Raw genomic sequence first — 24,470 nt, forward strand, 5'->3', positions numbered from 1 at the left:
TTGTTGTGCATTAAATGAGTATGCCTAAATGTATATGCTATACTAATTGTATAATTGATATCTGCAGTACTTGTACCCTTCTTGTGTTTGATTTTATCTATTTAACTGTGTGTGGTATACCATTAGAGATGGAAGTACGGAGGAAAGGTGAAAGAAAATAGGTTTAAGGTTAAGTTATGTTAGGCTTGGATACCTCTAGAAAGCCACCCCTTTTATGGTTTCTGTTTAATACTTTAAGGCTTTTTAATATGAGTATCAGCGTTCTAGGATTGCCTCTAGCATTTTCAGGACCTTATATATTATATGCGTGGCACCTTTACCTTGCTGAGAACCTCTGGTTCTCACCCCATATTGTGTTGTTATTTTCAGATGCAGATCGAGAGGCTCCTTGCTAGGCGTCTGGACTTCTGAAACGGAGTAATCTTTGGGTTTATTTTGATATACAACTTTATATATATGTACTTAACTTTTTCTCCAAGAAACTTGTTTATTTTGTCCCTCCTAGAGGGTTGAGGAGAGTTAAGTTTTCAGTTATGTATTTTGGGTTTTTGGGATATGTATATATATGTAAATATTCTCTGACCAGACTTAGCTTTGTAGGCTGAGTTAGGAGCTTGTTATTCTGTACTTTTGACCCTCTATTCCCATTTTCTACTTGTTACACCTATAATCTCTAGGTTTCTTAGCATGCAAGTAATCTCATTTTCTGAGCGTTTCAATTTTTATTTTGTGATTTTGTTTTACCTGTTTTTCAAGGCTCCTAGTTTATTATATTATTTATGCTATTATATGTATGTATTTTATTTTAGAGGCCATAGTGCCTCGCCACCTTTATTTTACATCCTAGGTGTAAAGCTCTGTGTGGTATGGTGTTACATTATGGTTTCAGAGCAGTTTATTCCTATAGAGCCTGAGGGACGGACTGACTATGCTTCTGTGCATTCTCTGTGTATGTGTCTATGTGCTATTAGGATATCTAACTGATATATGTGGCATGAATGTTCATGAGCATGCATTTGGAACTTAAAGCACTAGATTTGCAATATTGAGACTGATCAACTTGATATCACTTGTTTGGTGTGTATAGGGACCAGATGTCGACTCGTAGACGCAGTCGCGGGCGAGGTAGAGGCAGATTAGGAAATGCTACTCCTGAAGCGATAGGGAATAATCCTATCCCTGTAGACTTTATGGCTGCCCTGGGGAACATGGCTGCGGCTATGCAGGCGACAGCTAAAGCTCTGGGAAATCAGATAAACAATGGGAACCATTGGAATAACAATGAAGATGGCCTTATGACGCTTCCCACATTCCTGAAGGTTCACCCTCCGACCTTCCGGGGAACCTCAAACCCCATTGAGGCCGATAACTTGATCCAAGCTATGGAACGGGCGCTACAGGCTCAACAGGTTCCTGAAGAGCAGTGGGTTGAGTTTGAAACTTATCAGCTGCAAGGTGAGGCTCAGCATTGGTGGCAGGGCACGCGGCATATTCTGCAGCCTGATGGGGTTGTAATTTCTTGGAAATTGTTTCAAATAGAGTTCTATAAGAAGTATTTTCCCAATTCAGTCAAAAACGCCAAAGAACTTGAATTGATGAAATTGAAGCAAGGGTAGATGACTATTATTGAGTATACCAATAAGTTTGAGGAATTATGCCAATTCTCTCGCATCTGTCAAGGTACTCCAGAGGATTTTGCTGAGTGGAAGTGCATCAAGTATGAGGGAGGTCTCCAAAGTGATATTCTGAGCTCCGTTGCACCAACGGAGATCAGAGTGTTCTCTAAACTTGTAAACAAGAGTAGGGTGGCTGAAGAATGTGTGAGGAAGGCGGCAGTAAAGAAAGGAAGTATGAGAATGCCTTTTTAGATGAATCAAGGGAGAAACTTCGCACCGAGGGGCAGGGATTTCAAATGTGGAGGCTTTGTCCCTCAAAATAATCAGGGGCAAGACAACTTTAGGAGGCCGACTCACAATACTAATCAAGGAAGAAGATTTGGGAAACAACCACAGCATGACTTGAATTGTCAAAGGTGCAGGAAGCATCATTCGGGAATTCCATACAGATTGGGTATGGGAGTGTGCTATTTCTGCGGGCAACCTGGGCACCTGGCTTGGAGCTGCCCAGAAAAGAAGAAATATGAGACTGGCAGGGTACAGTAGCCAGGGAGAGTATATACTACTTCTGCAGCAGGCACTGAGGGGTCAGAGACACTGATTAGAGGTAACTGTGAGATAGCCGGTAAAGTTTTAAGTGCATTGTTTGATTCTAGAGCGACACATTCATTCATTGCATTTGAAAAGGCTGATGAGTTAGGATTGAAAATAGTGGTCTTGGGTTATAATTTAAAGGTGTATAATGGTACCCATGAAGCTATGGTGACTAGGTTAGGATGTCCACAAGTTCCATTTCGAGTACAACAATGTGAATTTATGCAGGATCTGATTTGCCTGCCGATGAATGGTCTTGATCTCATCTTGGGATTAGATTAGTTGTCTAAGAACCATGTCTTGCTTGATTGTTCTGAGAAATCGATATGCTTTATGCCAAAAAGGTCAGAAGTTCCTGTCGTGATGAATCACTATTATTTGAACTTGATGATGGTGAATTGTTCTGGGGATGAATGTCAGGGTATTATGCTGCTAACCATGGGAATTTCGGGTGATGATCAAAGCTTGGACAAATTTCGGTTGTTTGTGAGTTCCCAAGGTGTTTCCGGACGATCTTGACAAATTTCCACCTAACCGAGAGGTTGAATTTGCTCTTGAGTTGGTACTTGGGGCCGCTCCAATCTCGAGTGCTCCTTATAGGATGTCACCTCTAGAAATACCTGAGCTGAATGCTCAACTAGAAGATTTGTTGGGTAAAGACTTTATTCAGCCGAGTGTTTCTCTGTGAGGAGTGCCAGTGCTACTGGTAAAGAAGAAAGACGGAAGTATGTGCTTGTGTGTTAATTATCGGCAGCTGAATAGGATTACTGTAAAGAATAAATATCCGATGCCAAGAATTGACGGCCTAATGGACCAGTTACAAGGATTCGGTGTTTTCTCTAAGATTGATCTGCGATCCGGATACCACCGGATAAGAGTCAAAGATGAGGATATTCCCAAAACTGCCTTTAGGACGTGCTACGGTCATTATGAATACACGGTGATGTCTTTTGGATTGACTAATGTTCTGGAGATATTCATGGATTACATGAATAGAATTTTCCATCCGTATCTGGATAAGTTTGTTGTCGTGTTCATCGATGACATTCTTATTTACTTTAAGACAGAAGATGAGCATGCAGGTCACTTACGGACTGTGCTGCAAATCTTGAAAGAAGGAAGTTGTATGCTAAGCTATCTAAGTGTGAGTTCTGAAAAACTGAAGTGAAGTTTCTTGGCCACGTGGTGAGCAAGTAGGGGATAGCAGTTGATCCTGCTAAGGTTGAAGCAGTGATGAATTGGGAGCAACCAACTTCAGTGACGGAGATCAGGAGTTTCCTAGGTTTGGCGGGTTATTATCGGAGATTCATTAAGGGATTTTCACAGCTCGCCTTACCTTTAACCAAGCTGACTAGGAAGGAGGTACCTTTACTTTGGACTCCTAAGTGTGAAGAGAGTTTTCTTGCATTGAAGCAGAGATTGACTACCGCACCCGTGTTAGTGTTGCCTGAGCCGAGTGAACTGTTCAAAGTGTACTGCGATGCATCACTGAAGGGTTTAGGGTGCGTGCTGATGCAGCACCGTAAGGTCGTGGCATATGCCTCACGACAGTTAAGGCCGCATGAGATGAACTATCTGAATCACGACTTAGAACTTGCTACTGTAGTATTTGCTTTGATGATTTGGAGACACTATCTCCACAGCATTAAGTTTCAAGTTTTCTCAGATCACAAGAGCTTAAAGTACCTCTTTGAGCAAAAATAGTTAAATATGCGTCAGAGGAGGTGGATGGAGCTTTTGAAAGATTATGATTTCAAGTTAAACTACCATCTTGGAAAGGTGAATGTTATGGTAGATACCTTGAGTCAAAAGTCTCTATGCGCTGCTTAGATGATGCTGCGAGAGGAAGAGTTATTAAAAGCATTCCAAGGATTGAAATTGTGAGTCAAAAAAGAGTTTGGGACTCTGTGCTTAAGTCAATTAGAGATTTCAAGTGATTTCAAAGCTGAACTCCTAAGGGCTCATCAGAATGACAAAGAATTGTATAAGATTTTGCCGGTGATTGAGCAAGGCAAACGGTGGAGAGTGTCAGAAGATAAGAATGGTTTATGGAGGTTTAAGGACCATATTATTGTGCCAAATGTCAAAGACTTGCGACAAATCATCTTGAAGGAAGCTCATAAGAGCGGATTCTCAATCCATCTGGGAAGCACCAAGATGTATCAAGATCTGAAGACGATGTTCTGGTGGCCAGGAATGAAAAATGATGTAGCGTCGCACGTTTTCAAGTGCCCAACTTGCCAGAAAGTTAAAATTGAACATCAGAGACCATCAAGAATCCTTCAGCCTTTGGAGATTCCATAGTGGAAATGGGAGAGTATTGCAATGGACTTCGTGTTGGGTTTTACCTAGAACTCGAATGGGTTGTGATGCCATTTGGATAGTTATGAATCCACTAACCAAATCGGCTCACTTTCTTCCCATTCGAATTAGTTGCACGATGGAGGAGTTAGCACAGTTATACATTAAGGAAATTATGAGATTACATGGTGTACCTTCCACCATTGTATCCGACAGGGATCCTCGACTCACATCAGGGTTCTGGGGAGCCTTTCAGCGAGCATTTGGCACTCAATTGAATCTAAACACCGCATATCACCCTCAAACAGATGGTCAGTAAAAAAGAACAATCCAAACTTTGGAGGATATGCTGAGAACTTATGTTTTGGACCAGCTGGCAAGCTGGGATCGGTATATGCCCCTAGTGGAGTTTGCTTATAACAACAGCTACCATGCGAGCATTGGAATGGCTCCGTATGAAGCTTTGTATGGTAGGAAATGTCAATTTCTACTGTGCTGGTATAAAGCTGGAGAAAGGAGCTTGTTAGGGCCTGAGATGATAGCTGAGACCACGGAGCAGATAAAAAAGATCTGTAGCCGAATGCTTATAGCTCAAAGTCGTCAGAAGAGCTATATATGCTGATCAAAGGCGGAAGCCTTTGGAGCTTGAGGAAGGAGAACACGTCTTTCTAAAAGTTACTCCAACCACCGGAGTGGAAAGATCTATTAAGACTAAGAAACTGAATCTCCGTTACATTGGACCGTTTGAGATCCTAAAGAGAATTGGACCAGTGGCTTATAGGATCGCTTTACCACCGCATCTTTCGAACCTGCATGACGTGTTTCACGTGTCGCAGCTTCGTAAATACACACCCCTGATGCAAGTCACATTCTGGAACCAAAATTGGTTAAAGGAAAGATCTAACGCTTCCAGTAACTTAAGTTAGGATTGACGACACCAGTATCAAGCGGTTACGCGAAAAGAAGGTCTCTTTAGTGAAAATAGCTTGGAGTTGGGCTGGTATTGAAGAGCATACTTGGGAGCTTGAGTTAGATATGCGGAAGGACTACCCACACCTCTTTTCAGGTAACTAAATCTGAATTTTGAGAACACAATTCTTAATTAGGTGGGTAGGATGTAAACCCCGCTAAAATTAGTAAATAAATAGTCAATAAATTAAATTTTAAGAAGGAAAATTTGAATTGTAAATCTTATGTTAAAATAAGATAGAGCTCTTTAAAACGAGAATTTTAACACTAATTTCAAAAAATTTGGTCCAAGATTGGGCCAGACAGACCGAACCGGTTGAACTAGGCTAGTGGGCCCAACCGGACCCATCACTTAAATGGGCAGAAGCCCATTTCCTTCCACATTCAGCAAAGGAATACGATGAACAGCCAAGGGAGTGGAGAGCTTCCAAACCCTCACCGCCACCTTAATCCACCATAACTTCCTCATCCGAGCTTCGATCGCCGTACCGTTTCCAGCCATGCGTCCACCGCATCGAGTTCTATAATTCTATCGGATCAATTTCATAGGTAATCTTCAATCTCACCCCAGCCTATCTATCCCTCAATTTTCGAAATTAAAGGGAATCCATGTTGAAATTTTGCTTGATTTGGTGCTCTAGGTTCAATTTAGCTTGTGGAGCTTGACGGATTTAGTTCATTTAGTTTGTGGGCACGGTGAGAGTCCTAAACCCTTGTTATTTCTTGTTTGGATTATGTTGGTTATTGAATTATTCGGTATATGTATGTATATATATGTGTTAGGTGTATGAATACATGATACGGAGACCTTGGAATCATTGGAAGCTTAATTTGAGAGTTTAGTGGAGTTAGAGTTGAATCTTGGTGATTGAAGCATTTTCCCTTTTGCCTTATGGATTGCCTTGGTTAATACGTTGAAATCGGCCAAGGTATGGTTTAGGTTTCGCGTGTATAATGTCATGTGAAAACTTAGGTTAGAGAACCATAGGATAAGCTAGAATAATGATTATGTGTATTGAATGATTAATGATAAGGATATAATTTGATCATGTGTGGTGTTCACTTGATATTGTTGATATTGGAATGATGAATGATGATGTGATGATGTTGAAGGACTTGTGATTTTGGCAATATGTACATATAGGTTGGTATGTTGATGTTTGTTGATAAACTTATGAAATTTAGGTTGAAGTGAGATGTTATTGAGTTGAGAAATGGTAGTATTATGGAGATTATTGTGATATTGTCAAAAGTATGTTATATTGATGATTATAGGTTTGATAAGTTGGGTTGAAAAGAGATTTAAAGAGAAAATGAGGTTTTGAGATTTTTTGTAAAATTTTATTTTTGGCCGAACTTCGGCGACCTATAACTTGGCTTCCAGACCTCCAAACAATTTCAAACTTATTTTTTATGAAAACTGGGTCCATGAATTTTGTGCTATTCAAAGAACGGAGGAAAAATGATTTAAAACAGAAAAGTTATGCGCGTCGGAAATTTAGGATTTAAAATGGAAAACCTGCAGATTTCAAACTTGGTAAAAAATTTTGGAAAAACGTATGCCCATGCGTACGCGTGACATGAGACTTTCACGTATGCATAATCCTCATTCGCGGATGGTAGCTGCTGCCTGGCGCTAATGCATACGCGTAATCAGGGGATGCGTGCGCGTCTTGGCCTAAACGCATAACAACGCGTATGCGTGGCCCTTTTTTCTGCAAAAACTGGATTTTAATTTTTTAAACTGAATTTCAAACTTCTAAACCTCTATTTTTCTATGGTTAGTTCTAAACTTGGTTAGGAAGCTTAGTAATGAGGTGGATTTAGTAAATTAAGGTAACTTGAGGGTGAAGTAAATGTTAAAAATGATGAAATCATGTAAAAAGGAGACACATTCATGAATGATTGAAGATGCTAAGGCTTGAATAATTGATTTCTATAATTACTATGAATTGTATGAGGCTTACACATTTAAGTTATCTGAGATACGTGTTTTTCTGGGTAAAGTACCGTGGCTTGCCACCACGTGTTCCAGGTTGAGACCCAATACTCTGTTGACCCTGCGGCATAAGATGTGACCGGGTACTCTAAATTCCCGGGAAGGCTGACCCTCATTGAGAAATTTATAACATGGGAAAAAGCTTTGTATAGAATTTTGGGGATGTGCGTCGGGGGACAATCCATAAGTTTAGCAAACCGGACTTCTCGGGTTGGCTTAATAACCAACAGATGAGACTCATCAGCCATAGGACAGGCATTCACTATATGCATATTACCTGCTTTACTTGTTGTGCATTAACTGAGTATGCCTAAATGTATTTGCTATGTTAATTGTATAATTGATATCTGCAGTACTTATATCCTTCTTGTGTTTGATTTTATCTGTTTAATTGTGTGTGGTATACTATTGGAGATGGAAGTATGGAGGAAAGGCGGAAGGCAATAAGATTAAGGTTAAATTATGTTAGGCTTGGATACCTCTAGAAAGCCACCCCCTTTATGGTTTCTATTTAATATTTTAAGGCTTTTTAATTTGAGTATCGGTGTTCTAGGATTGTCTCTGGCATTCCCAAGACCTTATATATTATATGCGTGGCACCTTTACCTTTGTATATATATGTATATATGTACTTAGCTTTCTCTCTAAGAAACTTGTTTATTTTGTCCCTCCTAGAGGGTTGAGGAGAGTTAAGCTTTCAGTTATGTATTTTGGGTTTTCGGGATATGTATATATATGTAAATATTCTTCGGCCAGCCTTAATTTCGCAAGCTGAGTTATGAGCTTGTTATTCTATACTTTTGACCCTCCATTCCCATTTTCTACTTGTTACACCTATAATCTATAGGTTTCTTAGCAGGCAAGTAATCTCGTTTTCTGAGCGTTGCGCTTTTTATTTTGCGATTTTGTTTTACCTGTTTTTCAAGGTTCCTAGTTTATTATATTCTTTCTGCTATTATATGTATGCATTTTATTTTAGAGATCGTAGCGTCTCACCACCTCTATTTTATATTCTAGATGTAAAGTTTTATGTGATAGAATGTTACAAAAAAAAACGTGTGCACATATATATAAATGATTTATAATGACTTATATAAAAAATGACTTATATACAAAAAATAACTCTTTATTTACAATAATAACATTACGGAAATTTGCTTTCATTAATAATTTTTTATTAGGTTAATGCTGAAATACGTATTGAATTATTTTTTAAAGATTTCAAATATAAATTAAACAAAAAATATTGGAGATAATATTAATGTGAGTAATATCTCAAATTAAATTCCGTGAAAGGGTCGAACAATTTAATTTTTGATAAATTTTATTTATTAAATCACTCTGATTTTTTATTTTGTAGAAAATTAATCTTTACGTTAAAATTTAATAAAAATTAGATAAATTAATTTTTTTATCTGTACAATAGAGTTAATACTAATTAAATATAAAATTATACATATTAAATTCTTTTAAATTTTAGATAATGAATACTAAAATTGATTATTAGTAAAAAATTAAACTTTATTAAAAAATTTATTATTTAATTTTTTTATGTACATATAAAGATTCTAGTCTTTTTAGCTGACAAAGACTTTTATTCTTACGTTCTTTTTGTAAAAATAGTTTGATCCTATAAATTTTTTATATCATAATTTATAATGTTTGGACAAAATTAACGTAATTTTAAAAAATTTATATTATGGACAAAAAATATAATTTGATCTAAATTCTTAAACATATTTTATCAGTATTCACTTGTGTACATCAAGAGTTATATGATCTGTCACTTAATGTTTTACGTGACCAATTTAGTTTGATCTAAATTCATAAACATATTTTATTAATATTCACATGCGCATATCAGGCGTATGTGATTTCTCACTTAATGTTTTACATGACCAACCATTAACAGAAACTATTAATCTATTGACGAGAGGATAAACACGATTAATTTTCAATATTTTAAGAATGAATTTAATTATAAAAATTATTTGAGAATAAATTTAACAAACTTCTCATATTTTAGAGAATAATTTGACTATTAATCCTCTAAAAATTCAAAGTCTCATTTTTTCATACTCCAAGCTCTTTCTTTTCTCTTATTTATATAAGTATATAAGAGTGATAAGGAAAAAATTACTAATAATAAACTAGAAGATAAGAATTGAAATAAAAAAAGATGAATTGAAATTAAAAATAGAAAATAAAAAATAAAAGAATAGTTTAAAATTGAATAAAAGAGAAACACTCTACTTTTTATACAATTTATTAAAAGACATTTTGGTAAGCAAAATTTAATGACAAAAAAGTAAAAATTTTGCTAAAGAATATTTTTGTAAAAAATAATTTATTTTTTCTTAAAAAATGGATAAAGTTAACATTAGTTAACACAATTTAAAATGAATTAAAGAGGAGGTTTTTAAAAAATTATAAGGGAGGAGAATGTATATTTTACAAATAGAAAAAAGGGGAGTGTCATTTTAATATCTCTCAAAGGAGGAGAGTGAAATTTTCTCAAATACCAATTAAAAAAAATTAGTAAAACATGTTAGAATAATTAAAAAAAAAGCATTTCATATGAACAATAATAGTAGCATAATTCTTAAAAAAAAAATAATAGTAACAAAGAATTATTCACAAAATTCAAATGATATTTATAGAAAAATTACCTCACGTCCTTAACAATAATTCAATGAAGAAAAGAATGTTGATTCGCTGAAAGGAGGACGGCAAAACAGCGAGAACTGAGGACGGCAATGCAACAAGAACTAAGTATGGCTAGGCGGCGAGCATGGAGGACGTCAAGATGGTGAGAACAGAGGACCACAGACTGACGGTAGGAATTGAAAGGAGGACGACAATGTGGCAGGAATTGAGTATGATTGACGGCGAGAAGGTGAGGCAACGAGAAGGCGAGGCGTGAAGTGATGCGTGAGCATCTTAAGTACTTTTCTTGGCCATTTCTCATAGAGAATTAATGATTTTTGCTTGATAATTATATAATTTTCAAAACTATTCTATTAGTATTTTGATTTTCTTGGTTTCATGATTTTTGTAGGAAAATGTTAGGAAATGAGAAGTAAAAGCAAAAGGAGGAATCAAGAATTGAAGACAAGTGCAAAAAGAATTCGTAAATGTTGTCAACCTTGACCTCTTCACACTCCAATAAGTTTAACTTGAGCTATAGAGGTCCAAATGACGCATTTTTAACGGAATTAGAAAGTCAACTTCTAGAGCTTTCCAACAATATATAATAGTCCATGCTTTCTCTCTGGCATCACGATGCTAAACGCCGCAACATTGGCGTTTAGTGCCAAACCGCGTCCAGCACTCATTCTTCTCTAGAGTCCCGGCGTCAAACGCTAGATAGACAAGTTTGGCGCTAGAACACGACCCAGAATTTGACTTCAGGGACCTCGTAAATGTGAAAAAGTTGCTGCCTACTTGGCCCACTACGCCAGTAGCGAGTGGTCTCCACGTGATTCAGCACCAAATTCTTTACTTTAATTTGATTTTTTTTATCAATTTTGAATTAAGAAAATATACTTTTTGGTTTTAGAATTTCAATTTTGTATCAATTAGGATTAGATATAAAAGGAGAAGATATCATGGCCTAAGGCTTCTCTCTTTTTTTTCTTCTTTTCTTCCTCCACACTTTACATTTTTTCTCTGCTAGGATTTTTTCCGCACCATGAACAACTCATTCTTCTCTTAATCCATGCGCTGGTTTATTTTTAAGGATTGGTTTCGTTCTTCATCCCAGGAATTAGAGTATATTGGATGATAACTCTTTTTCTAATTGAATTCTTGTTGAATCTTAGGAAAGTTACATCGCTTGAATAACAACTTGAAATCAATTCCTCATAACTCTCTAATTACCTGGATTTAACATGATACGTTACATATAATCATCTTATCTTTGTGTACCTAGGGTTTGTGTGGCTCATAAACTAGGATTGGACTTAAACTTCTAATTTAAATTAAGTGACCAAGAAATTGACGGTTGGTTTAGTTAGAAGAGATTAAATTGCTAAGGAATTAGGGTTTAATCAATTAGAGTTTGCCATGAATTGAACCTTTGCATGATTAAAGTGAGTGATAAGAACTATTAATCTAGAAATTTAACATCTTCAAAGTCTTAACTATTTTCTCATTCTATTTTCACCAACTAAACACCGTTTGTTTTCTTGAATTCTCTGAATTACTACTTTATGCCGTCTGAACTTGAAAACGCTCCCTTTTTTACTTGTCTGACTAGCTTAATCATTCAACCATTGTTGCTTGATCTATTAATTCTCATGAGATAGATACCCACTCACCTGATTTATTACTTGGTACGATGCGGTGCACTTGCTGGTCAATTGTGGTATTCAAAATCTGCACCATTTATAACGTTTGAACCACGAACCATGGACCCTGCTTATTGAAGAAGGAGTGGCGAGAACGCGAGAAGAAGGGATGAATGCGAGAAAAAGGGATGAATGCGATTATGCGAGGAACAATGGCGAGAGGAAGAATGCCATAAAGAGAGAGGAACAACGAACAATCTCCAATGAGCAGTTTCCGGCGGTGGTCAAGGAAGAAGGAGTGGCCGATTGGTGTATCTCAGTCTATGAGTGTGGGTGAGAGTGAATGATTGTAGCGCTAAAAAAAGGGTAAAATTTGATAGATATCCACGATCCGATTCTTTAAAGATGTGGATCAGATTTTATCTGATCCGATTAGTCTACGGATCAGATCGTATATGTAATTTACGAATCAGATGCAGATAATTACTGTGGATCTGCAAATTGATGACAAGTCATCTTAGCCTAGTTTCACTAGTCTTTTTCTTTTGTTTTCACTTGAATTATGCACTTTCTTGAGGTCTAAGCAAGCCAATTTGGGTAGATTTTCATGCTTCCTTTGATTGAATTAACCATAGATGAATTAATGCAATTTCATGAGGTTTTATGCTATATTTGATACATATTGTGAAAGAATGAATATCTCATGATTTTAAGCATAGCTTTGATGTGTTTGGTTGATTAATGATAGGTGAAGAAAGCTTGGAGAAAGGTTGAAGCAAGAAGGAATAGCTAGGAGTAAAGAGAGGACAATGGAATAAGTGAAATTGAACTAGGAAGCAAAAAGCTGGACCTAAAGTTAGCCTCAAACTTTTGCACAAACTTTTGGGTGAAAAGTTAGCCCCAACGTTAGACCCCTAACTTCTGGGCTAACGTTGGAACTTGAAAATCACTCCCTGGGTTCCAAAAGTTTGCGCCAACGTTAGACCCCTAACTTTTGGTCTAACGTTGGAACTTGAAAATCACTCCCTGGGCACCAAAAGTTTGCGCCAACGTTAGACCCCTAACTTTTGGGCTAACGTTGGCACATGAAAATACAAGGGGAGGAGCAAAAGTTTACGCCAACGTTAGACCCCTAACTTTTGGGCTAACGTTGGCGCCATAAGTGCACAAGGTAAAGCCAACGTTGGAGCAAAAGTTAGACCCCTAACTTTTGCACCAACGTTGGTATCAGCAAAAGAGGCTAGCTGATATGAAAAGTTGGAGCAAAAGTTAGCCTCTAACTTTTGCTCGAACTTTTGGTACAAAAATCCAATCCGGTTCAATTGGTTCAATTCGGTTCTTCTCCAAACTCCAAGAGCAATCAACCAAGGCCTCTCTCAACCCAATTCCATCAAGAGCAAAGGCCCAATTAAAGGCTTGAAGATCATTTGAAGAAAGTGTATAAATAGGATAGAATTCAAGTTATTCGGGGAGCTCTTCTTTTTAGTTTTCCTTTAGTTTTGCTTAGTAGTTTTTCGGAGAGCTAGTTTTAAGGAGTTTTTTTTTTCCTTTAGTTTTGCTTAGTAGTTTTCGGAGAGCTTTTGGTATTGAGTGATCTTTAATTTCTTAGTTTCGGGGAAGGAGAATTCCATTCTCTTCCTCTTAGTTTTATTGTTTTCAATTTCAATTACTTTGTCTTGGATCTTGGGTTGGAGAATTGAAGAAATTCTGTTTCAATCTCATCCTTGGATCTCTCTGTTTCTTTACTGCATAATTGAGTTTAAATTTCTGTTAATTGCTCTTCATCTACTTTCTTTGCAAATTTACATTTCCCTTGCAAGTGTTCTTGTTGGATCTGGGAAGGCATTGAGATCTAGACTCGGTTATCTAGTCTCTTGGGTCCTGAGATCTGAATTTCTAATTTCCAATTCTCTGTTTATTGCTTTTCATGTTCATTCACTCTTCTGCTTCAGATCCGATTCAATCCCAATCCCCTTTTACTCTTCTGTTTGATGCAATTTATTTTGCCTTGTTTAATTGCTGCAAATCCAATTCCCAATTCCCTTTACATTTCAAGTCATTTACATTTCTTGCATTCTAAGTTTCTGCAATTTATATTACTTGTTCTTTAAGATTCAGCAATTTAATTCTTGCTCTCTTTAATTTCATGCAATTTACACATTCCCTTTACTTTCCATGCAATTTAAATTCTGCAAATCACAAATCACTCAACCAAATCCTGATTCGCTTGACTAAATCAACCACTAAACTAAAATTGCTCAATCCTTCAATCCCTGTGGGATCGACCTCACTCCCGTGAGTTTTTATTACTTGATGCAACCCGGTGCACTTGCCAGTGAGTTTTGTGTCGAATCGTTTTCCGCACATCACAAATACGATTCGATTTATGAACACTTTTAAAAAATTTTATCAGCAATATATTTTCTAATATTTTTAATAGTTTAGTCTTATAGATATTTGAGAAATTAAATATCAATAGTTGTGTATTTCAGTATGAAAAATATTCAAGGACCATAAGAATTAATTATTTTTTATTATTATTTTTAGCTATCAAGTCAATTCTTTTAGTATAGTATTTAAGAACATATTTTTAGCTCCAATTTTTAAACATTGAAGGCTAACTATTGAAAAAATAATAAATTTAATTGATCCTCTAATATCTCTCTTTCAATATATTATAGAGTTAATAGTTAAATTAGTCTTTGAAAGATGTACTATTTTTTAAATTCGTCCCTAAAAATTTTTATTAATTAAATAAGTCCTTTAAAGATTATAAATTAATCATTTTTGTCCTTCCATCATGCAATTAAAAGTTTTTATCAATGATTGATGATATATAACATTAACTAATGGCATATATGATACAAAATATATTCAATTGATGGCTAACCCTAATATAATCTAATAATACTAAATTGATATATTTTCATAAATATATTTGTTTTACGTCTAATTAAATATGCTAGATATCATGTATGATGTGAATTAACGTTTTATATCATTAATCGTTGACAAAAATTATTAATTAAGTGACTGAAAGTTAAAAATAATTAGTTTATAATATTTAAAAGACTAATTTAATAAATAAAATCTTTTACGGATGAATTTGAAAAATAAATCATCTTTTAAAAATTAATTTGATCATTAATCTATATATTATACATTAAAATGAAATGTCAAATTAATTTTTCGTTTTTGACATAAGCGTCAAATTAACTTTGAAATGTATAAAATTTAATATACATTATTTATCTAGTGAGTATTTTAAATTCAATTGGCAAAATTTTTAAAATGAAATGTCAAATTAATTTTTCGTTTTTGACATAAGCGTCAAATTAACTTTGAAATGTATGAAATTTAATATACATTATTTATCTAGTGAGTATTTTAAATTCAATTGGAAAAATTTAATATGTACAAATAGTTATCAAACTTACTTTAAGAGCAAGTTAGTAAAAGTACTATACATGCATGAAAAATATTTAATTTTTTATTTATATTTAAAGTATTTTTAATGAAAAATATTCTTTAACATATTTAATTTTAAATTAAACTTAATTTATTTTTTTTATTCATGTGAATACTAAACAAAAGTTCATAACAAAAAAATTACAAAATAATTGGATTAACTGCAGAAAAAGACATAGTATATATAATAAATTAATATTTTAATTTTTATTAAAAAATGTGCATACACATTGTTTTTGTAAACAACAGAAAATTTAGTCTATATCTTTAATATTAATTGTTATACATTCATAAATTGTATCACTGTTTCTATATCAAATAAAATTTAAACGTTATTTATATTAAACTTTCTATTCAACTAAATAAATATAAGAAAAACACAATTAATGTAATTAAAGTAAATTTCACACCACCTCAATCAACATTCCCTTTTTTAGTTCAATTGTTATTCACTTCGGTTTAATTTTTTAGTTTAAGTAAAAGTTTCACAGTATTACCAACTATAAGTTTTTCATTCAATTTCCAAAACAACAATGCATGATTGAATGCCGATGAAAATTATTTAAAATTTATGCGGCATAGAAACAATTGAACGTAAATTTGTTAATAAAAATTAGACCACAATCATATCATCATGAAATCCAAATATTAAATATATTATCTTTTTTTATAAAATAATTAAAAATACCATATATGGCCTTGTACTCATCCTGGTTTCATGAATATTTACGAGAATAAAACCTCTAAAATTCTCTATTAGAGCGGAACCACTCTTATATTCATATAGGTGGAATCTTTTGATAGATAATATTATCATTCCATTAAGAGTTTAAACTCACCCTCCTAATTTATTGTAAATAGCACTAAATCCTATACCTTAGTGCTCCAATTGCTAAATAACTTGTTATTACCCATTAAAACTTGAAACTAGTGGTCTACTAGAATAAAGTTGGGTTCCCATCATTTAGCAATAATAGGTTTTAATCCCATTTTAGCAGTAGTTTATTTGATTTTATCCCTTGACAAACCTTTAGTCAAAGGGTCTGCTAAATTTTCTTGAGATCTTACATACGTGATGGTAATTACACCATCATCTATTAGTTGCCTCACAAACTCATGTCTCAAACTTATATGTCTAGACTTTCCATTATAAACCTTATTATATGCTCGAGACATGGTTGATTCACTATCACAGAAGATTGAAATGGATGCCGTCTGCTGTGGCCACAGCTTTATATCACATAACAAATTTCTTAATCATTCTGCTTCTTTACCTGTAGCTGATAAAGCTACAAACTCAGCCTCCATAATAGAATGTGTAATACATGTTTGTTTCTTTGAGACCCAACTTATTGCTCCACCACCTATGGTGAAAATCCATCCTGAAGTGGATTTGTTGTCACTAAGATTTGTAATCCAACTTGCGTCGGAATAACTTTCTAAAACTGTGGGATAATCACTATAATATAATCCCAATTTTATAGTTTTCTTGAGATAACCAAGAACTCTTGTTATAACTTTCCAATGTTGATTGTTAGGCTTTCCTGTAAAACTTGATAATTTGCACACAGTAAATGCTATATTAGGTCTAGTACAATGCATTGCATACATTAAACTTCCTATAGCACTAGTATATTCTAATTGTGCTATAGGTCTTCCCATGTTTCCTTTTAATTTAAGATTAGGATCATACGGTGTATTGGATTCTTTAATTGTGAGATGATCAAACTTTTCTAATACCTTTTTGATATAATGAGATTGACTTAAAGTAAAACCAACTTCATTCTTATGCACCTTTATGCCTAATATTGTATCAACTTCATTCAAATCCTTCATCTTGAATTTAGAAGTTAAATACTCCTTCGTTATACGAATTCCTTCTAAATTTGTTCCGATGATTAACATATCATCAACATATAAACAAATGATTACTCCATAATCTTAGTAAATTTTGAGTAAATACATTTATCCGCACTATTATGTGAGAAGCCATTTGATAACACCACTGAATCAAACTTCTCATGTCATTGTTTAGGCGCTTGTTTTAGCCCATACAAAGACTTAATTAATTTGCAAACTTTCTTTTCATTTCCGGGTAGCATATAGCCTTCCGGTTGCTCCATATAAATTTTTTCATTAAGATCTCCATTTAGAAGAGCTGTTTTAACATCCATTTGATGTATATGAAGCTTATGTATGGATGCTAATGCTATAAGAGCCCTAATAAAAGTCATTCTTGCCACAGGTGCGTAGGTATCAAAATAGTCTAGACCTTCTTGTTGTCTAAACCCCTTGGCCACTAACCTTGCTTTAAAGGTTTGTAATGAACCATCAGTATTATACTTTCTTCTAAATACCCACTTACATCCTGTAGGTTTTGATCCTGGAGGCAAATCAACCAAGACCCAAGTATTATTAGATAATATTGAGTTTATTTCATCATTTATTGCTTCTTTCCAAAAAATAGAATCCCTTGAAGCCATAGCCTCTTTGAATGTTTGAGGATCACCCTCTATGTTCATAACAATAGGAATCTTGTTTGTTATAGAATTCCTAGTTCCTTCTACCAAAAAGGTGATAGCTTGAGAAGAAATAAAATCTAAACCCAAGTCCTTTTCTTTTCTTACTCTCAAGCTCTTTCTTGGTTCAATCAATTTTTTGTTGCTTAGACGTTTATTATTTTAATTATTTATTTTTTGAAAAATATTAATATCATTTTGGGGATACTCTGAATTAGAAGTTGAATCATTGATAAATTTATTTTCAATAAATTCTACTTCTCTTGATTCAACAACTACATTAGACACTAAGTCTAATATTCTATATGCTTTAGAATTTTGAGCATATCCTATAAAAGTGCCTTTTATGGCTCTTGGCTCCAATTTGGTTCTCTTTTGATCAGGAACTCGATAAAAGGCTAAACACCCCCATACTTTAAGATAATTTAAATTAGGTTTCCTTTCTTTCCAAATTTCAAAAGGAGAAACCTTTCTATGTCTTGATGGTATCCTATTATGGATATGACATGATGTCAATAATGCTTCACCCCAAAAATTGTAAAGCAATTTTGCATTTATAACATTGAATTAACCATATCCACTAAGGTACGATTTTTTCCTTTTTTTCTCTCTGCCAAACCATTTTGTTGCGAAGTATATTGAGCGGAAGATTCATGAAAAATACCACATAATTCACAAATGTTATCAAATTTATTAAAAAAATATTCTTCACCTTGTAGTGATTCAGGGATCACCACTTGTAGATCACAAAGTCTACTTATAAGGATTTGTAATTCATGAATTTGATCTATAACAGGCATAGTACTCATAATAAATTTGAAATATTTTATCATAATAAACTTATCTGTTCCTTGTCGTTTAGTTTTGTACTTTTTGTCCAAAGATTTCCAAATATCCAATGGTGATTGAATTAACATATGACCTCGATATGCAATAGTATCTTCATCACGTTTCTTCTTCAATTGAACAATCTTTTCTTCCTCTTCCAGTGTGAAATTTTCAGCAGCATTGGCAATTGGTGTAGTCTTTGAGTCAATCACATATGCAAGATTGAGAATTGAAAGAAGAAACATTATTTTATCCTTCTAACTATTGAAGTTCGTTCCATCAAAGCGATCTAATTTGACAAACTCTTGACTCATGACCTTGAACGTAGTGTTTTGATCTTGTGCCATCTTCAAGAAATATCTCTCTAAAATTATTGGGTATATTATTATGAGAAGATGACAAAATCTTATATTTGTGTAGTGGTTTCAAGGTATGATTAGATCGCTTTCTTTAGAGAGATATTTGTCCCCACACTTAGTTGCTATAGGGTTGATGACAATACTCTCCTAAGATATAATGAAACCTAAGAATTTCTTAATTAGCAATAGCTTATTTATACATATTGCACATAGCAATTATAATTAGTTATGTATACAAATAGTTGTGTCTTTTCTATTGTCAATAGATGCAATATTTTGAACATACACAATTCCTAAAGAGTTGTGTCCCTTTAGCCAATAGACACAATGTTTTGAACATACACAATCCTTAAAAAGTTATGTCCCTTTAGTCAATAGACACAATAATTTGAACATACACAATCCTTAAAAGGTCGTGTCCTTTCAACCAAATGGTACTAAATAGCTAATAACCGTTTATTAATATTAATAATAATATTAATAATAATATCAATAATATTAATTAATCAAATTTGTAAATACCCTTCTGTTCGGTAGCTCGGGTACTGGACGGTTCGGGGAGATCCCTCGGATGGTAAGGTGGGGTTTTCGCCTGGTTCAGGATTGTGAAGATGGAGCTGGAGTAGCCGACTTCCCGAGTTCTTGGTGTGGAGAGGGGTGTCACCTGCAAAGACACTCCGATGCCCAAGTCAGTGTGGTGTACAGGTGGTAAGGGAGAAAAGTTGTGATGACGTACCTTGGGGGAGGGGTAGGACCCTCCCCTTATATACCTTGTCAGTGGGGTGGGCCCCGCAAGGGAAAGCCTCTTTCTAGGAAGCTTCGCTTCTCACAGCTGTCAAGCTGCTGGCAGCAAGGACGCGTGTTTGGGCCAGAGACCGGACGATTTGTAAGCGTCGACCCAGCCGTGTAGGCCGGCTAGTTGCGGGTCGGGCGGTAACTCTGCTCAGTTGGGCTGGGCCGTAACACCTTTATATTTATCTGGTGAGTATTTTAAATTCAATTGACAAAATTTAATATTTATAAATAATTACACACTTACTTTAAGAGCAAACAAACCTCTTCATATGTACAAAGAGTGATATGGTAAAAAAGAGAATTTGTTTTCAAATTAATTTTTGGATTTGATTTTAATTTTACTTTTGATATTTGGATTAAATTTAAATTTTATTCTTTTATTCTATTTTTAGACCTACTTTTCTAACATAGTTCCATAAATCTAAATAAATGTTAGAATCTATTTTTACATTTTAAAATATTCAAATCATAATTTTACGTCTTAAGTAGCAACCATGTATTTACAAAAATCATTTTACATATTAGTTAAGAAGGGTGATTAGCAAAAAACATATTGAAGGGACGATTAGCAAAAAACTATTAATCTAAATAACGATGTTAAGATTTTGAAGAAATTAATTGTTATATTCTATATATTTAAGATATTAACTGGCTCAACTAATAAAATATATTTGTAATAAAAATTTATTGTGTTATGCTTTTGTATTCTCTAACAAAAACTTGTGTGTTGACTATATATATATATATAATTTTACCTTCATAATTTACAATTTCAATCAATCAACAATCAATAAAAATTTTTTATTTTTTCTTTTCTTTCCTTATTCTTTCACAATTTTATTATCTTTACGTTTTCTGTTTTATTATGGTATCTGATACGGCCATTACAAATTCGATGTCATAATTCGGCATTATATACAATAACTAGGCATTATGCACCATAACTCGGCACTTGCGTTATACATTACAATCAGACATGATCACTTGTTAAAACCTATTAATTGCTCTTCAATTCAGATGATCAATAGAAACGTAACCAACTTATTTTATCTCACCTATAAAGGTATGATATTTTATCTTCAAAGGAGACATTGAATTCTCAATACTGACTTAATCGTCGGAGTGCCTTTGCAGGTGCACTCCCACCTTGTTCCTTGCTCACGCTCTGCGCAATTGGACATCTCTTTGGAGAAAATCTCAGAACTTTCACAAAAATTCAAAGGTCGGCACCGAAGATAACAACTCGGCGTCGACTTCCAGGGACCGAGCTCTCCCTTCAGGTATCCATACAAGAACAGTATCAAAACTCCTCTTGAACTCTACTAACATTCATAGATAAACCAACCAATTCGGATCTTAAAACCGCTTTAACCTCCCCTCACACTAAGAATAATCAATCTCCCTACTTTGTCCTAGGTCAAAGAGAAAGGGCACACGAACAACTTCATCATCAGGAGCCTCTTTTGGACCTTTTCGTCAGCCCAGCACTTTTTTTCATGACACTTCCTTCCAATAAAGAAACTTGTCCTTCAAACAAACTTGAGCTTTTGTCAAGTTCAACTACTCATTATCTTTGTTCTTTCAATACTTTTTCTATTGTTAACAATTTTTCAAATCGATATTCATTTTTGAACACTTGGATCATTGATTATGGTGGCACAGATCACATTGCATCAAATTTGTCTTGGTTTATTTTTTACACACAAATTTCTCTTATTATTGTCTATTTACCAAATGGTTCTCAAATTACTGTTTTTTATAAAGGCATTGTTCAATTTTCACCATCCTTGGTTCTTCATAATGTTATTTATTTACCTCATTTCAACTTTAATATTATCTCCGTCTCAAAAATTACTTCAACACTCATATGTGAACTCACTTTTTCATCTTCTTCTTGCACTCTACAGAGCAACAATTTAGGGACGATTGATTTGGACAGAATGAGATAGGGATTATATGTTTTTGAACTTAATTTCGGTAAAAATCCATCCACTACACATTCCATAAATTCCATCCAATCCCCACCTATTACACCTTCAAATATATGACATTTTCGTTTAGGACACCTTTCTAGACAAAGACTTAATCATTTACATAAACATTTTTCTTTTATCTCTATGCATCATGATGAGACTTGTGATATTTGTCATCTTTCTAAACAAAAGAAACTTTCATTTTCTCAAAATTTTAACAAAGCCAATGCAAGTTTTAATTTATTATATTTTGATATTTGGGGTCCGTTTTGACAAAATTTTATTCATAACCATAAATATTTTTTTACTATTATTGATGATTTTAGCCGCTTTGCATGGATTATTTTATTAAAATCAAAAGGAAAAGTGCAAAATCAAGTAAAAAAATTTATTATTTTAGTTGAAATACAATTCAATTCTAAAGTCAAAACTATTCGTTCCGATAATGTACCGAAATTTATTTTACATGATTTTTATGCTCTAAAGGGCATTATTCATCAACGTAGTTGTGTTGAAACTCCTCAGTAAAATAGAAGGGTAGAACGCAAGCATCAACATATTTTAAATATAGCTTGTGCTTTTATGTTTCAATTTGATTTACCATCATCTTTTTGGTCTTATGATGTTAAACATGTTTATTTACTTAACAGAGTTCCATCATCCGCAATTAATTTTAAAACACCATTTGAGATTTTATTTAATTATCCACCAAATTATCATGACCTTAAAGTTTTTGGATGCTTATGTTTTGTTTCTGCCCTAATGGCAAACAGATCAAAATTTGATCCAAGATCCAAAAAGGCTATGTTTATTGGCTTTCAACATGATTTTAAAGGATATATTGTTTATGTTTTAGAAGATAAAAGAATTGAGATTTCTAGAAATATGATTTTTTATGAAATGATCTTGCCTTTAGTCACAAAAAATGTCCAATTCCATACACTCAACCCAACATTGCCAAACATGCCTTCTCAAAAACAAGATTCAGTTAGTCTTCCAATTGAACCCTCACCTATATCCATTTACCCAACTCCATCTAATTCTTTATTTTCTCCAACAACCTCACTGTCGCTTCCTAACCAAGTTGAACCTATGACCACCGAATCTCTTTCAACACACACACCCTTCTCTCTTTCCGCGCTAGACACCAGTCCACCATCAGTTCTTCATCTCCCGTCACCTTCTTCACCACCTGAGAAACTCCATCCTCGTCATTTTGACCGGCCTCACCGACCTCCAGCATATCTCTCTGATTACTTGTGCAATTCCTCTCTCATCTCTACAAATCAATCTCCCTCAAAGTGTAAGTATCATTTATCTTCAGTCATGTCTTTTTCTTCTCTTTCATCTTCACATAAAAATTTTCTTTTATCTCTACATTTTGACGTTGAGTCAAAGTCTTTTAAGGACGCCAATTAACACTCTAATTGGCGTAGTGCTATGAAAGATGAGTTGGATGCTCTTGAGCTGAACAAAACCTGACGTCTTGTTGATTGCCCTGTAAGCGTTAAGCCGGTTGGCTATAAATGGTTCTATCCCATCAAACGCAAGCCTGATCATTTAGTTGATCGATATAAAGCATGATTCACTCAGATCGAAGGTGTTGATTTCTTAAAAACTTTCTCCCCTATTGTCAAACCTGCCACCATCAGATTAGTTTTGGCATTGGCCTCTATGAAGCATTGGTCCATACATAAGTTGGATGTCAATCATGCTTTCTTACATGGGGATCTTTCTGAGAATATTTATATGACTCTGCTATCCGGATTTACATCTCCTCGATATAATCAATACTGCAAGCTACTAAAGTCACTGTATGGTTTACAACAATCTAGTTGTATATGGTATGACAAACTTTCTCATCTTTTGCTATCTCATGGATACTAGTAGACCTTATCTGATTATAGTCTATTTTTTAAATTCACTGGTGCTCAAATTTATATCATTCTAGTCTATGTTGATGATATTGTTCTCACTAGTAATTCCATTTCTGAACTTGCTATCATTAAGTCTATTTTGCACCAACACACTTCCGAATTAAAGACTTGTGCCCATTAAAATATTTTTTGGGTATTGAGGTCGCTTAATCAGCGAAGGAAATTTACTTATCTCAGAGAAAATATTGTCTTGATCTTCTGGAAGATTCTGGTTTATTAGGTGCTAAACCTGCCTCTGTTCCAATGGATAGTACCATAAGACTATATCAAGACAAAAGTTCCTAGCTATCTGACCCTTTTGTATATCGCTATTTGGTTGGGTGTCTTATCTATCTCACCACTACTCGACCAGACATCATGTATGCCACTCAACAATTAAGTCAATTTATGGCATATCCTACTGAATCTCATCTTCAAGCTGCCAAGCATGTGTTATGATATCTGAAAACTAGCCCGGCAAATGACTTTTTTTTTCCAAGAGAATCAGAAATTCAACTTCTCGTCTTCCGTGACTCTGATCAGGCCAAATGTCCTGACACTCGACGATCTTTAACAGGTTATTGTTTTTTCTTAGGTAGTTCTTTAGTTTCTCGAAAGACCAAGAAACAAACCACCGTTGCCCGCTCATCCACTGAAACAGAATATCGTGCACTTACTAACACAACTTGTGAACTTCAATGGATACTAAATGTGTTACAATTTTTACGCATCTCTCCTATCTGTCCACTAGTTTTATATTGTGATAATCAGAGTGATCTTCATATTGCTGCTAACCCGGTTTTTCATAAACGGACCAAACATTTAGAGGTTGATTGTCACTTGG

General features: G+C 34.4%; 1 protein-coding gene across 1 annotated transcript; it reads left to right on the plus strand.

Moving 5' to 3' along the window:
- The first annotated feature begins 1,094 nt into the window (after positions 1 to 1,094).
- Positions 1,095 to 4,514, plus strand: LOC110272965 (uncharacterized). Its single transcript, XM_021125762.1, has 8 exons — positions 1,095 to 1,455; positions 1,681 to 1,848; positions 2,439 to 2,463; positions 2,555 to 2,696; positions 2,965 to 3,306; positions 3,408 to 3,892; positions 4,006 to 4,090; positions 4,179 to 4,514. Exons 1-8 carry the CDS (start codon positions 1,095 to 1,097, stop codon positions 4,512 to 4,514), a joined length of 1,944 nt encoding a protein of 647 aa, XP_020981421.1.
- Positions 4,515 to 24,470: the final 19,956 nt, after the last annotated feature.

Source organism: Arachis duranensis, chromosome 6 (assembly GCF_000817695.3).
Source record: "Arachis duranensis cultivar V14167 chromosome 6, aradu.V14167.gnm2.J7QH, whole genome shotgun sequence".
NCBI classification, from domain to species: Eukaryota; Viridiplantae; Streptophyta; class Magnoliopsida; order Fabales; family Fabaceae; genus Arachis; species Arachis duranensis.

Excerpts from the sequence above, each read along its gene's own strand:
- LOC110272965 (XM_021125762.1), top strand. The coding sequence starts at position 1,095 with ATGTCGACTCGTAGACGCAGTCGCGGGCGAGGTAGAGGCAGATTAGGA. Across the intron at positions 1,456-1,680 it reads TGAAACTTATCAGCTGCAAG|GTACTCCAGAGGATTTTGCT; the intron begins GTGAGGCTCAGC and ends GCATCTGTCAAG. Across the intron at positions 2,697-2,964 it reads TGGACAAATTTCGGTTGTTT|CTGAATAGGATTACTGTAAA; the intron begins GTGAGTTCCCAA and ends AATTATCGGCAG.